General features: G+C 37.7%; 1 protein-coding gene across 1 annotated transcript in view; it reads right to left on the bottom strand.

Moving 5' to 3' along the window:
• COL19A1 (collagen type XIX alpha 1 chain) overlaps nucleotides 1–16027 on the bottom strand; it is a 321531-nt gene that overhangs the window by 89441 nt on the left and 216063 nt on the right. Inside the window, exon 17 of the mRNA XM_073905265.1 lies at nucleotides 10118–10171. Coding sequence (XP_073761366.1) covers nucleotides 10118–10171 — 54 coding nt within the window. The remainder of the gene's footprint in view (nucleotides 1–10117; nucleotides 10172–16027) is intronic.

Below are 16027 nucleotides of genomic sequence, written 5' to 3'. Positions count from 1 at the left end.
CCAACCCCACCTTTTCTTCTAGGTGGTAGCTGTGTAGAGAAAACTGACTGTGTGGAGTTAGGTGAGCCCCTACTTCCCAAGGCCTAGAGCTTTGTTCTTGTTAAAACAGAGATAATCTTTTCTTCCCTACCTCAGAGTCTTACAGTGGTCAAATCAAATACTGTATGGAAATACTTTTTGGAAATGATATCATCAAATACAAACTAAGATTATTTAGGAAACCAGTCTCCCCTTCTGAATATCTCTCAAAGGCCAATCAGGTTTACTAAACCCTTAATGTTTATCTACCACAAAGAAATAGTGCTTACTCCATGCACTGGCCCAATGAATAGCAAATTTAATGATCATATATCAAGAATATCAAATATCTTGTCCCATCATTGTGATACACAATGCCTGTCAATTCAGAAGTCCTAATAGTTGGTTCCAATAACATGATCCAAGATGAAAAGAGTCAGTGGCTATAGGAAGATAAAATCCTTTTCCTCCAGACTGTAGCTGTTAGCAAAAAACTTAGGAAGTCAGAAAGTGGCTAATAATGTCCTCCTGCTGCTATTCACAGGGACAGAAAAAGAGAAGTAGCTGGGGAATTGAGCCTGAGTGCTAGTTTTCAAATTCTCAACCTGAAACCCCCAGGGTCCTCACATGCAAGTCTCTGCGCTCTGTGGCCACACAAGGTGACACTGGAATTTCAGCAATGTGGCAACAGCTGTTTTGTCTGGGACCATGACCCTAGTAAGGGGACAAGTGGTAATAAAAATGATTAACTGGCCATGTCTGTCTCCATTTTATAGGTCTTATGTGTCTTTATTTTTAAATCTGAGGAAGTCATCTTATTTTTATTAAGAAGTGAAATTACTATTCCCATTGACTCAAATAAATGGTTAGGTTCATTTTCTCTGAAGAGATTATCATTATAGTACATGGCCTTTAGCCATTTAATAGACCAAAGAGACTGAGGTTTTTCACTGAAAGGAAAACTGAGAAACATGATAAAACTCTGATCAGTTCAAGGTTTCTAAAAAGGATGTTAAGAATATGAACTGGATTCCCATTTAGACATGACAAGCCTCAAAATGTAGAGAGTCACATCCAGGGTGCTTTAACCAGAAATTAAATGTTAAAAATCAGACATTTCTTGTCATCCATTTTATTCAGTAGTCCAAAATGAATTTGGGGTACTAACTTATTTTAGAGGTGGGCCTTGCTGTATGCTGAAAACAATAACTTTGCACCTTGAGTTCTCAGTTCATAGCCAATAAAGTTGGAGATGCAAAATCTGAATGGATAGATAATAGGATATGGCACAGAAAGCCATTAGGTCTATGGTGTTTTGAGGGCATATATTTTCATTGCTATGATTATTCATCTGACCTAACCCATAAACTACCAGAAAGGAAGCATTTTTTTCTTTTCTGGCACTGTTTTTCTCCTAGTTCCTTTATGTTCATTAGATATATCAAGCTCATTCCTACCTCAGGCCCTTTGCACATCCTGGTCTCTCTGGTTGGAAAGATCTTGCTCTGACCCTCACAGTCTAGCTCCTTCTCAAGTAACGTCATCTAAATGCTCAAAGATGCCACCTGGACCATTTTAACTAGAGTTACAACTCTTCCAAATCACTCTTACATTGCCCAGTTTGTTCCCCTGTGTCACCTCCTCCTAAACTGAAATTATTTTGCTATCTGTTGAATTTCTTACTAACCACTGCTACCCCCAACACACAATCGAGTGTAAGTTACTAAAGGGAGAGATCTTGTCTGTAGCTTGTTTGTTGCTACATATTTTTTTTTGAAACTACTGTATGCTCAATGTTTGTAATAGTGACTCACACATGATACATGATCAGTAAGTGTTGAATAAATGAATTCAGTATTACACCCTAGATTACTCTTTTAACTGTGTATAAGGCAGTACAAACATAACTTTCAAACTGTGCAATGACTCATGCTCTCAAGATAAGAGAAGTTCTTTTACACTGAAGTTAAAATGAAAACAGAAATAACACAGTTGTATTTGTTTTAAATCATATTGCGGTTTTAGAAAAGAAGCATACATTTTATTGGAGTCAGCTCCCACAAAACGATCACTGTAGAGTTCTATCAGCATTTGACAATAGATGGGCATTTTAGATATCCATGAGCTAAGGGTTTTCACTTCAAGAGTATATCAAATTCATATTGAAAGGGACTAGGGATGAAATAGCATTTGTATTTAAAGTATAAGATAAGTACAAAATGCAAAAAACACCCGTGAAAATAATTTTGAAAATCATGTAGATTTATAATTAATCTTCAAACACTGAAAATTTCCATAGCTTGGACCTCCTCCAAGGGCTATGAAGTGTCGTTCTTTGCTTAGAGCTTTTCCAGTGGAAACAGTAGAGGGAGCTGCTGCCCCACATTACAAATTCCTTGAACTTTTTCTGTTTTCAACATAAATTGCTATGCACTGAAATGTGACACATTTGAGCCCACTGCTCAATTCTCATACTGCAATAATGAAACAATGCACAAAAACAATGCCAGGGGGAAAAATGAAAGAATCAAGAGCCCTGCCTGTAACAGAAAGAAATAATAACATGCTTTAAAATTAATGTGGTTTTTAATAAACACTTTTACAGGGATGATGAATGAGAAGTAAAGTTAATGTCAAATGGGTGGGCTAATACATACTTCCTTTAATGGCTCATTAGTTAAATTCTCCTGCTTTCCCTCCTGCTCTGCCTCATTTCCAGCTGCTTTCCTCTCTTTTCTAAAGGAACTAAAAACCAGAACACTTTGAAATAAACTAAGGCATTTCAAGTCTTGAGACTTTCCAAGTCTCATTATCATAACACAAGGCCACGATTTTCCATTGCTTATGCTATGCAGATAACTGGAAGGCTTTAAAGAAAAAGAGAAATTTTTGTTAGAGTGTGAGGGATAGTAATTGAGACTTAGAGAACTAATAAAATGTAACAGTTCAGATTGTGGATGAACAAGTCCCACAAGCAAGGAAGAGGCTGTAAATCAGAAGAGAAAAAAACACCACTGAATACTTAGACCCTGTTATTATTACCTGACTATGAGTAACCTTCATCTCTCTTCATGAGCAGATTTACAAATGTAGACTAAGCATTCCATATTTATGTAGAGCTCATGATCTTTCATTTTAGCAAGTCATTGAAAGACATTCACATTTTTGTTAACAGGGTTTTGGGAAATTTATAAAAAGGGAAAAAAAATGTAGTGGTTCAATTGCAGATTCAGGATGATCTCTTCTATCTACAATACTATATGTGCGGATGGATGTTCAGAATAATAGGAATGGATCTCAGTTATACTTAGATAGAGCTTTACATTTACAAGAGAGATCTTCTCATACATGGCATTGATTTCTCCCAGCAACTGTGAGAAGTTGATGAGGCAGGTCCTATCTTTTGAATTTACAGAAAAGGAAACCGAGCCATGGAAATGTCGAGTGAACTGCCTGAGGACACCCTAGTGTGGAGGACTGGGTACCTCACAATCTTCTTACACTATCCCGTTGTCCTGAGGCACTGCAGTGCTATGGATGACGGTGAGAAAATCAAGCCATGTTCTGTGTATATAATGTTTAAATAAGGCAGATCCTAGTCAAATTATAAATTAGAAGTGTGTCTTTCACATCCATGATCCAGTGAAATAAAGATGGGTTTAGAGATCAGCTCCTGAGTTTCACTTCTGGTTCCCCCACTTACACTTGTGTGATCTTGGGCATGTTACTGGATGTTTCTAAGCATCCTTTATCCTATTATAAAATGGGACTGTTTCTACATCTCACCACAGTTTTGAGGATTACATAAGGCACTGGCAGTGGAGAACCTCATGCAGAGCAAGTACTATAATAAACTCTCCTGATCCATCCCTTTCTTTTGAACCTGTTTCCTCAGGAGCTAGTAGTATTCCTTCCCCAGGGAGACACTTAATGCTCTCAGGCTTCTTCTCTGAAAAACTGCTCTTCAGCATAGTGTATTTGCAGGTATTATCAGTCTCAGACATCTCTACTTAATGGTATCCCTCCAATGAAGAGTTAGTCATTCACAACAAGAGGGCGGAAATTATTTGGGGGAATTTGAGAGCTTTTTCCTTTGCATAGGTGAGATCGGTCTGCCTGTTAATAGGAAATTGGACTAACATTTTATAAAAAATGTGCTCATCATAAAGGGTTGTGGCTAGCTCTGTTAACCAGTTTAGTTGATCCTCAATTACAAGTATTTTGATTAAGAATAATCTTATTTTATGCAGAATACATGTGTAAATTTCAACTAAATCTCCTTCAAGCAGAGTAAAAATTGCTATTAAATATGGGAACTAGGAGTGCCTAGGTGGCTCAGTTGGTTAATCATCTGACTCTTGATTTTGGTTCAAGTTGTGATCTCAGAGTTGTAAGATCAAGCCCCGCGTCAGGCTCCATGCCCAGTGTGGAGTCTGCTTGAGATTCTCTTTCCCTCTCCCTCTGCCCATCCTCTCTCTCTCTCTCTCTCTCTCTCACTCTCTCACTAAATAAATAAAATCTTAAAAAAAATAAATATGGGAACTAAATTGGAGTAATATACATGACTTTAATGAAGTACTAATTCAAAAGACAATTTAATAATAATAGTTCAATAGGTCTACTTTTAGTAAATATTCCATTATTAGAATTTTTTCCCCTAGGAAATATACTCTCTAAGGGGGAAAATGGTTGTCATTTATATGCTAAATGGAAAGTTGTGGGAAATTATTCTTTGTAAAAAATGTACCTTTTTGATAAAATGTTTCTTAAGAAAGTAAGAAAATACAAATTTGACTTCAGAACAAAAAATTGCAAGTAGAAGGATTGGTTAAAGTGTTTTCATTATTTGAGTTGCTTCAGGCTATTAGAGATATCTTGCAGTTCTATTTTTTAAAATCTTCATTGATATTCCTTAAAATAACAACACTACCTTTGATTTAGGGAACATCTCTAAAACCCTGAAAGGAAAACATTTTCTTGAAGAAATTGTTATCAAATTGTCATCTTGGTGCTTTTTAGACAATTACACTGATTGGAATAAAGTTTTTTCTCCCTAACTTTTCTAAAGGCTAATTGCTCAAACATATATGCTAAAGTTACGTACTATTCAGTCACTTGAGGGATATTATATATTATTCGATTACTGTTTGTTAAGAGAGATAAAATTAATATTTTAAAATTATTTCATATTGTCATAAGAAATTCTAACATGTGCTTTAGGAATCTCACATGCAAGCCGCTAGGGTGAGTCATACACCATCTCTCAATCTGAATTAGAAAGATTTTTGCCTTGACCAACCTTTCCTTCTTCCTCTTGTTACCTTCTTTCCTCCTGTGAAGCAGGCTCCTTTCACTTAGGGTACAATGTTGAAAAAGACAAATAACTGAAAAACAACAACATTTTGATCTAAATATGTCCATAAATAAATGGGGATATCTCCTAAGCTATATATAAATTGTCACAAAATACAAGTAGCTCCATGGGACATCTGAAAGAGATAAAAAAATGCTCTGCCGCTAATTTAAAAAATAGTAAATACTATGATAGCCACAGTGAATCATGCCTAAGCTCAACAATCCAACTCCACCATGCCTGCCACTAGAGGGATGTTATCAATGAAATCTGGCCATGGGACTCCCCATTTAGACCTCTCCATGAATACTTACAGCTTCACCTGCCTCTTGGGGCTTCATGTGAGGTTCACCAGGACCCTGGCAGGGCTCAACATCAGTACTCTGTCTGCTTTCCTCCACCAGCAGTACTCAGTTTGCTCTCTCCTTCCCCTCTATTTGTTTGACTAGACAGCTCCTTTTCAACTCTTTTTTTCAACAGTTTTATTGAGGTATAATTGATATACAAACAACTGAACATATGTAATGTGTACAATTTGATGAGTTTGGGCTTGTCAAAACATCTGTGATACTCTCATCACAATCAAGGTAATTGACATATCCAATACGTACCAGAGTTTCCTTGTGTCCCTTAGGTGTTTGTTTTGTTTTGTGGTAAGAACACCTAACATGAGATTTATACTCTTAACAAACTTCAAAATGCACGATAGTGTGCATGCACGATAGTGTGCATGATCTATAGGCACGATGTGGTATGGCAGATCTCTAGAACATCTTCATCTTGCATCACTGGAACTTTACACCCATTGAATAACAACTCCCATTTCCCCTAGCACCCGGCAACCACTAATGTGTTCTCTGCTTCTCTGAGTTTCACTATTGTAGAGATCTTATATGCGTGGTATCATGCAGTCTTTGCCCTTCTCTGACTGGTTTATTTCACTTAGCAAAATGTCCTCCAGGTTCTATTGTAACTGGCAGGAATTCTTTCTTTTTTTAAGGCTCAATTTTTATGCTTCAGTTTGTCAATTCCTGAAGGAAACCATCTCAACCACTATCTCTTCTAATTCTCTTCCTTTGTTCACATTTCTGTAAACAAAACTTGAATTCCCAGAGGGCAAGGACGATGTCTTATTCATTTTTGTAAGTTCCGCTCCTAACAGAGTATTAGGTACATGGTAAGCGTTAAATAAATGTTTGTGAAATCACTTAACAATGTAAATTAGGAGAAGGTCGATGTTTTTATAAGCTTGTTTTTCTTAAGATATGAATTAATATGATCTTAAAAGGACTGCTTTCAAAGAACTCTGTTTATTTCTACCCATTTGAGAAACAACAGTCCTCTTGCTAAAATACACTATGTTCAGAAAAATTAAACATGAAGATAGCATAGAAAAATGTAGGGAGCCTATTATTTTGCCTTCCCTTGTAATGCTGCCCTTGGCTAAGTCCTGTAAGTATGAGTAGGTGCCTCGCAAGATTTTTTGCAGCATGCTGGTATGCAGGTCATCCGTTCAACCTATCATCTGAACAACTTCAAAAAAAAAAACCAAAATGGGATGAAAACTGTACCCCAACATAAAGTTTTGATAATACTTATATTAGAGAAAAGATATTTTAGCCAACTGGAGGAGTTATTGCAGAATCAAAAAGGTGAAGAATTTCCATAAACCACAATTCTTAAACAGAAAATGAGCTATTTAAGATCTTTTCTTTTAAAACAAAAGCTGACCTATAAATAAAAACACTGTTGAATCACAGACCTGTACCTCTGAAACAAATAATACATTATATGTTAAAAAAAAGAAGATAGTGGGAAGGGTAAAATGAAGGGGGGGAATCAAAGGGGGAGACGAACCATGAGAGACTATAGACTCTGAGAAACAAACTGAGGGTTCTAGAGGGAAGGGGGGGTATCAAAGGGGGCATGTACTGAATGGAGCACTGGGTGTTATACGCAAACAATGAATCATGGAACACTACATCAAATCTAATGATGTAATGTATGGTGACTAACATAATGTAATAAAATTTAAAAAAATAATCAGTATTTTGTTATATCACAAAAGATAATAGACCATTTTTAAATACTGTGTATTCAGGATTTAACAAACACTGTATCAGACCCATAGCTGAGTTGAAATTCTAAATCCAATACTTGAAATAAAATAAGTACCTCTCTTCCCAAAGCGCTCTGGCAATAAACTAAAACTTGTGGAATTGAATATTATAAATTCTTTCATAGAATCACATACTTCTTAATCTTCTAAATTCTTCAGTAAACTCAGTTGATCTATAGTTGAGAACTCATTCCAGGACTTGGAGTAATCTTCTTTCCTAGACATTTGGCAGGCTTGTCACAAAAACCTTCATCATTCAAATTCCTCCCTTGAGACAACAATTAATCCAGTTTTAAAAGCAGTATCATATGTTTAGAAAGCTACATGAAGGTCTGATCTTGCCTGTTTGCATTCACCAGCTTTTCTTCTTTATAGCACAAGACAATTATTGCAAATCTTACAATGCATTCTCTGTTTTGCCAGAAAATTGGCACTGCCAGAAAAATCAACGAAGCTAATTCCTTTAAAGAATGGCTTCCAGGCTCCCAATTTATGCCTCTTTTTTCCTCATTTGCTTTTATAATCACTATCCATTGACACCAGTACATTACCAATAGAACAATTCACTTGAATGGCAAAAGAGGATGAAATGAAATCAATGCCAGGACAGCAACCTTGTTCATTTCTTGGCACACCCACCCATTACAGCATCCTAAGAAATTCCTAAGGTGCTAGGTCTGGAGCCCTCTAGTGGTGGTGAAAGCCACTTATTTTCTGGTTTCTATTTTCCTATCTACAAAATATATTCATTTGTTTACTTGTTCATTAAGTAATTAATAATCACATGCTACATCACAGAAACTGTGCGAGGCAATGGTGATAAAACAGAGATTCAAAAAAATTGCAGGGCAGCAGGCCGACCTATAAAGAAAATAACAGTACGAAGCACTGTGCCATGTGCTACATCAGTGCCGGAGGTATACAATCGTGGACGATGACACCTCACACACTGAGAGCACTGATAAAGGCTATATAGGAAAGCTGAAGTTGAGATGAGTGCTGGACAGAGGAGAGCTTACTTGGGCCTCTGGCTGCACAACCATGGCATTTTTGAGATAGTAAGGGAAGATGACACTACAGGTTACAAACAAAGGAAGGGCATAGAGGAGGATGGGCAAAGAGAAGTCAAGGGCCAACTAAGAAGGGCCCAGAATGACATGGAGAAGATGTAGAATCCACCTGGAAGGAGAGGGAAGCTATTAGAATTTCAAGCCAAAGGGTCACACAGTCTGAATTATCATTGAGAGATATTACTCCACTTGTAGAAGATAGAGGCAATGAGCCCCTCCCTGAGACAGCTACCAAAATACAGATACAAAGTGACAAGGGCCAAATGAAGGCAGTGGCAATGACGAAAGAGAGGAGGAGATGGATTTGTGAGCTATCTGGAGGTAGAACGGACATGATTTAGGAGCTGTTTGGATATGGACAATGAGGGAGAGAAAAAAAAATCTAGAATTATTTCTAGAGTTTAGTTTGGGAACATGCTACTTTTGTAATGCGTAGGAGACCTATAAGTGGAAACGGTGAGCAGGAAGTGGGAGTGTACGAGTCTGGAACACAGGAGGAACGTCTGGGTTGAAATAAAAAAAAAGAACTGGAAACGTTTAATGCGTGCAACATACAGATAGGAGAGGAGGGAACACTGTTAATGGAGACAAAAAAGGATGGCCCCAGAGGTAGGAGAAAAAGAAAATCAATGTCACTACACCAAGAGAACTGAGGGTTTCAAGGAGAGAGCAGGCAGCACTGTAAATTCCCATATAGCAGTGAAATCAGATGAAGCCTGATAGGAGCCCAGGGAATCGCACGGCTCATAGATTACTGGTGACCAAAGAGAGAACAGTGCCGTTAGAGTAGCCTGGACACAAATCAGACTCTGATAGGTCAAAGGATTGGCAGAACCACAAGAAAAGGAATACATTTTCTAGAGGATTGGGGTAAAGAAAAATATGAGCTAATTGGCTAGAAGATCTTTATAGCTCTCTTCAGCAACAACATTCTACAAAATTCTACTAACAAAAGAGTTAGATCATGAAAAGTGGACATGCCTCTCCAGATATCTAACTTACTACCAGCCTGGACATTAAAAAACTGAGGCAATGGAGCCAGGTAGGTTCAGATCAGGAGTCATCTACTTGGAGACTTGGCTTAGGGTGCTCATATAGGCAGTACAGTTGTTCCTGTCCATGTAAGAAAGAAGTGGGTGAGGTATGCAGACAGCTACTAGCCTCCCTTACCTTGTGGTTTGTGTGATGGTGGGAGGTGTAGGGAGTATAACCATTTTATTTTATTTTTTAATGATTTGTTTATTTATTTGAGAGAAAGAGATCAAGCGAGGGGGTGGAAGGGGAGTGGGGGAGGGAGAGAGAGAATCTCAAGCAGACTCCATGACCGGCATGAAGCCCAACAAGGTGTTCAATCTCATGACCATGAGATCATTACCTGAGCTGAAACCAAGAGTCCAATGCTTAACTGACTGAGCCACCCAGGCATCCCAGGAGTATAACCATTTTAAACAGTAGAAAAATGGAAATTAGCCACAGGGGAGTAAAATAATCCATAGATAAATACACAGGAAGAAAAAGGGGCTCTCCTAAAGAACAGCCATCCTACTGTTTACTCACAGGCGGTCCTGGGGGGCCTGGTTTTCCTGGAGGACCTGTTTTTCCTCGTCTTCCCTGGAAACGAAAGAGAAACAGACAATAAATACTGTGATGCCTTTTTGCTTTTAGATGAGACAATATTAAATGGCAATTTTAAAGATAGTAAAAATTAAAAAATAATTTCAAACCTACTTGCCCTTTAAACATCAACGAGCTCTAAAAGCTATAGGCCAAATTTTAATGACCAACAGGAGAAAAACAGTGCCTGGAATGAATAAACCTTAATTTATGAGCAGTCCTTTAAATGCTGTCTACCTTGATACTGTAGTCAAGTAATATAAAGTATCTGAAAGATGGTCTAAGATTGGCATTTTATCTGACCATTCTATGGTTTTGGATGCAATAGAACCTGCATTTGTCATCTTAAATTGGTGTTTCTCAAAGAATGGTCTGAATTGTAATTTCATAGGAGTAACCTGAGGGTGAGATTGGGTATTACATATGCACATTCTGGAGCTTCATCTTAGACTTACTAGTTTAGAATCTCTGGGGAAGGAAGTCATGAATCTGCATTTTAAAACCATTTCAGGTCACTCTTATGCTCACTGAAGTGTGACAAGCACTACCCTAAGCCATACCATAATCCTATGTATTGTATAAAGCACAATAACTAGCTCTTTTCATCCCTTTGGATGGTTAAGCTATTTTTTAACTAAGCTAAAATAAATACCCCTTGCTTATCAGTCTTCGATATCACATTGAATGTTAACTTCCCCAAGTTGACCACTAGCTAAATTTCAATCGCAAGAGTTAGAAAAATAAGATTGTGCTAACATCTCTAGGTGACTGTGTATCTAATAACATTTAAAAGGCAGTTAGTTATTTTTTATAAACTTACTTTTTTAAATTTTTTTCCTTTTCTAATAGAAGGATGTAAGCCTAGGTATTGAAAGCATACATTTTGAATAAGAAGCATTTTTGAGCATATTATTTTTTATTTTTTAGAGAGAGCATGGGAGCGGGGTGGGGGTAGTGGCAGAGGACAGAGGGAGGGAAGATAGAGAGAATCTGAAGGTGGGGCCTGGAGCCTGATGCAGGGATTGGTCTCAGGACCCTGAGATCATGACCTGTGCCGAAATCAGGAGTTGGACGCTTAACCAGTTGAGCCACCCAGGCGCCCCTCTGTGCGTGTTTTATAAATATGGTCACTCTACTTCATTGTTACTAATTATTTTATTATCATATTGGTAGTATATTAATACATATTAAGACTTGTTACTGACAAAGTAAAAGTATTAGATTAATCTTTCAACATTTTTTGGGGGGAGAACTGTAAACATAAACCCATAAAGGCCCATTTCATTCACTAATTTCCTTGCTTGGAAAGTGTCAGGCAAAGTCACTTCCTCCTTCTGGTTCTCCTTGAGGCTGGGAGTGGGATGGGAAGTCCAGTGCCAGTTAAACCAGTGGAGTGAACTTTGGGAGATAAGCAAGCACATACCACAACATGATTGGGTGGGAAATGCTTGCACTGTTGTTGAAGGTAGGTTAAACGCACACCATCAAGAGTTCATACAAAAACAGCAGCTGTTTTTATAAACAATCCTAGCTAACATCTACAGAACAAATTTTTTAAAACTTTATCAAAAGTGGAAATATAATTAGTGGTATTTTCATGTATTTCCTGTTGCAGAGATCTGAGCCTGGGAGTTCCTTTGGGGAACTGTAACGGTGGAATGAATATATAATTTAATAGTCTGTATACTTATTAAAAGTTATACACATGTACATCATTTTCTGGTCTTGTAGTTTACACATTCTGAAAATCAATATATTGGGTCTTTTAGTAAATGTAAGTCAATCAGACCCTGAGGACTAATCAATGATAAAAAGTTTACTTAGAAAGTAGAAGCACTGTAATTTATTTATTCACAAGAGCACAAAGAAACAAAATCAATGGCATTGAAGTGTGTGATTGGTTCTTTCTTTTAGGTTGAAATAAGTTAAAACCATGGGATCAACTTCTCTGTGCATTCTCCCTTCTTGAAAGGAGACATGTTTATTGATCTGGGCAGGAAGTGGGGAAAATGAGGCTGACTATTGATCAACTTTTATCACAGAGTGGATGGGTAAGGCAAACCAAATGTCCGATATTGTAACATACCATTGGCATGTCTTAGGATGAGGAGTACAAACATTCACGATTCAGTCCAGTATGGGCAAGCAAACAAATTCTTGCATATCACTGCTGATTTACACAATCATTTAAGTCAGCCTCACAATTGTCAGAGGGCACTGAGGTGTATGCTGGAGGAGCACGGGGGAATGCTGCTTTCATTTACGCATCCTTGCTAAGGGCAGATACGCAGGGAAACTATTTCTCAGGGCCCTTAAGTTACTGGAACATATTGTGTGAAGCAGATAACTTCAGATGGCATGGTCTTTTCAGTTTAAACGTGGTTCATAGGCTTGAGTTCCTAGTTACACCCTCATACTGATTGGAATACTTTTTAAAGATTTTCTTTACAAAGCAACAGAGTCCCCATTTTCTTAGCCATACAGCCAAATATGCCTTAAGTACATTTGGACTTAGGACTTTAGCTTAAGTCTTAAGTTTCAGTGATCTATGAAGGGGGCTCTGACAGGACAGAGCAGGAGGGTAAATAGATGAGAAACATGATGGAAGCTCCAGAAGATGATGTCTGGGAGTGGCCTTGAACTACTGCAGTGACAGAAATTGTGGGCCTACTCCCAGGCATCATCTTTCTTCTCTCCAAGGAGCCCCACGAAGTCACTCCTTTGTCTTCTTCCCTCCCATTCAAGGCCTCCAGCTGTACTGAACAGTCTCCCATTCTCCTGTTCCTCCAAAACATTTTTTGGTTTTTTCACTTAAAAGCATTCAGGAAAGGTAAAGGCCTCCCTAAGAGATAATGTAGATTTTTGGTAGGGTGAATTTTATTGTTTAAGTCAGGATAATTTGGAGAATATTTTATATTAATATTATTTTTGTATGTATTTTTAATAACATATGCCAAGATAGCAGGCATAAACCACCACTCTCATCCTAGGACTAAAATCAGATTCCTCCAGTTTTTCTGAGGAAAGTGTAATCTATGAACCTCTGTTCTTTTCCTTACAGGGCTCTAGGGAACTGTGTGAGGATGCTCGGGGCCAGGGGTGAGGGCTGTTGCTGGTGGGGGCGATTCCATGGGAGGAATGGCCGTCTCATGGTTGTTCCCACTTCTGCCTCCTTCTATTTCAGTGCCTTCACGGTAAGGCTTGCTCAAGACCCACTGTAACGTGAGACAAAAGGTAGGGAGTTGAATGGGGGTGGGGAAGAAAATCCCAGCAGACAAAGACAAATGCTGAGCTGGGGTGGCCTTCCTGGTTAGGTTGCCTGCTCCCAGGTGGCCATTTGTTCATAAGCAATTGTGATAAATTGGAATCTGGCTGGATCTCCAAGTGGATGGGGACCTACTGTTCCAGCATAATCACAATTGGGCTAATCCACCACTTTTCTGAAAACGGGGGTATAAAGCACAAAACAGATTTACCCTGTCAGGTTGCCCTGGAAACCTCAAAGTGCTCAACATGTAAGTTTCCTATTTGGAAATAGAGTAAAGGTTATTAGACAGCAGCTTAGATATTTGTCTAATGATTTAAGCCCAGGGGTGCTCAGAAAAAAAGAATGAAATCTTGCCATTTGCCATAACATGGATAGACCTAGAGGGTATTATTCTAAGTGACTTAAGTCAGGTCAGACAGAGAAAAACAGATACCATATAATTTCACTCATATGTGGAATCTAAAAAACAAAAACAAATGAACAAACAAAATAAGACAAAACAGAAAACTTACTCTGAAATACAGAGAACAAACTGGTGCTTGCCAGAGGAGAGGGGGGTGGGAGAATGGCTGAAATAGGTGAAGGGGATGAAGAGGTACAAACTTCCAGTTATAAAATAAATAAGTCAGAGGGATGTAAAGTACAGCAAAGAGAAGAAAGTTGATAATATTGTAATAATTTTGTATGGTAACAGATGGTAATTAGACTTATTGTGGTGATTATTTTGTAACGGCTATGAGTGTTGAATCACTATGTTGCATACTTGAAACTACTATAATATTGTATATCAACTATACTTAAAAAAACCCAACAGATTTGTGTCCCCACTTCCAGAGTTTCTGATTCATCAGGTATTGGGGCAGGGCCTGAGAATTTGCATTTTTAAAAGTTCCCAGTAATGCTGATGCTGCTGGCCTAAAGATGGCACTTTGAGAACCCCTACTCTAAGCCTCAAGCTCTTATTCATATTTAAAGTTAGGCAATCATGTAGAGCCACAAATATCTTGTAAATCTTGTAGCTTAGAACAAAAAAGCCCAATTAGTTTTGTGATTATGTGAATTTATGTGACTAAAAAGCCCATTGTCAAGTTCAAGAGCACCTGGACCAGAGTCCCAGCTTTTTCTTTTATGGAATTTTTTTGTGTCAAGATTTTATTTCTGTTAAATTGATATTTCTACCTCACAACACGCCTGCTAAGCATTAAAAAAAAAGAGATTATCTGTAAATTCTTACCATATACACCCATTAGGATGGCTTTCTTTCAAAAAACAGAAAAGTGTTGGCAAGGATGTGGAAAAATTAGAACACTTATGCCTGGTGAGATTGTAAAATATTGCAACTGCTATGGAAAGCATTAGGCAGATTCTTAAAAAAAATTTTTAAGTAGAACTACCATATGATCTAGAAATCCCACGTCTGGCCATATAAATAAAAGAACTGAAAGCAGGCTCTTGAATTTGTACATCCATGTTCATAGCAGCACGACCCAGAATAGCCACAAGGTGAAACCAATTCAAATGTCCACTAACAGGTGAATGGGTAAACAAAATGTGGTATACACATACAATGGAATATTAGTCTTAAAAAGGAAGGAAATTCTGACACAGGCTACAACACGGATGAACCTTGATGACATGCTAATTGAAGCAAGCATAGTGAAATAAGTTACTAAACGAAAATACTGTATGATTACTGAATGCATTACTTATATGAGGTATCTAGAGTAGCCAGATTTATAGAACCAGAAAGTAGAATGGTAGTTACCAGGGGCTGGGGGAAGAGGTTAGAGGAGAGTTATTTAATGGGGATAGAGTTTTAGTTTTGCAAGCTGAAAGAGTTCTGGAGATCTTTTTCACAAAAATGTGAATGTATTTAACACTACTGAACTACACACTTGAAAATGGTTAAGATGGCAAATTTTATATAATGTGTATTTTTCCACAATAAAAGACAACAACAATATTCATGACATGACATCTAATACACGATGGTAATAATGTTAGTCCTGCTCTTCTACCATCCTCTGCCCAATTCTCCACATTTTTTTCATTTAAAAATGTTTGATAATATATCAAGCAAACCTAAAATATGGATTGTGCATGAATTAAAAAGTGTAACCAACTCTTAACTATGTATGTGGAAATTTTTTCATCTAAAATAACAATCAAGGTGCCCATGAAGCATAGAAATATAAGAAATAGATTGTGGGGCATTCATACAATGGAATACTACTATACAGCAACAAAAATGAACGGAGTACAACTCCATGCAACAAGAAAAGTGACTCTTACAAACACAGTGTTCATCAATTTATAAAAGGAATAAACTCGGGCAAAGTTAATCCATGCTGTTAGAAGTTATGACAGATTACCACTGTGGGAGCACGGAGTGGTGGAGAGCACCAGGCGGATTTTACGGTGTGGGTGACACTGATGTGTTGAACTGGGTGCCGGTGACATGGATGTGCTCAATATCTGAAAAATCATCAAGCTGTATATCCTTATGATGCATACATTTTTCTGAATGTATGTTACAGTAAGTTTTTTTAAAAAATGAAACCAGGAGATTTCAACAATAGAATGAT

The sequence above is a fragment of the Callorhinus ursinus genome, unplaced genomic scaffold, assembly GCF_003265705.2.
Source record: "Callorhinus ursinus isolate GAN/ISIS: 27379988/994484 unplaced genomic scaffold, GSC_fseal_2.0 scaffold22, whole genome shotgun sequence".
NCBI classification, from domain to species: Eukaryota; Metazoa; Chordata; class Mammalia; order Carnivora; family Otariidae; genus Callorhinus; species Callorhinus ursinus.
This window is presented reverse-complemented; position numbering and strand designations above follow the sequence as displayed.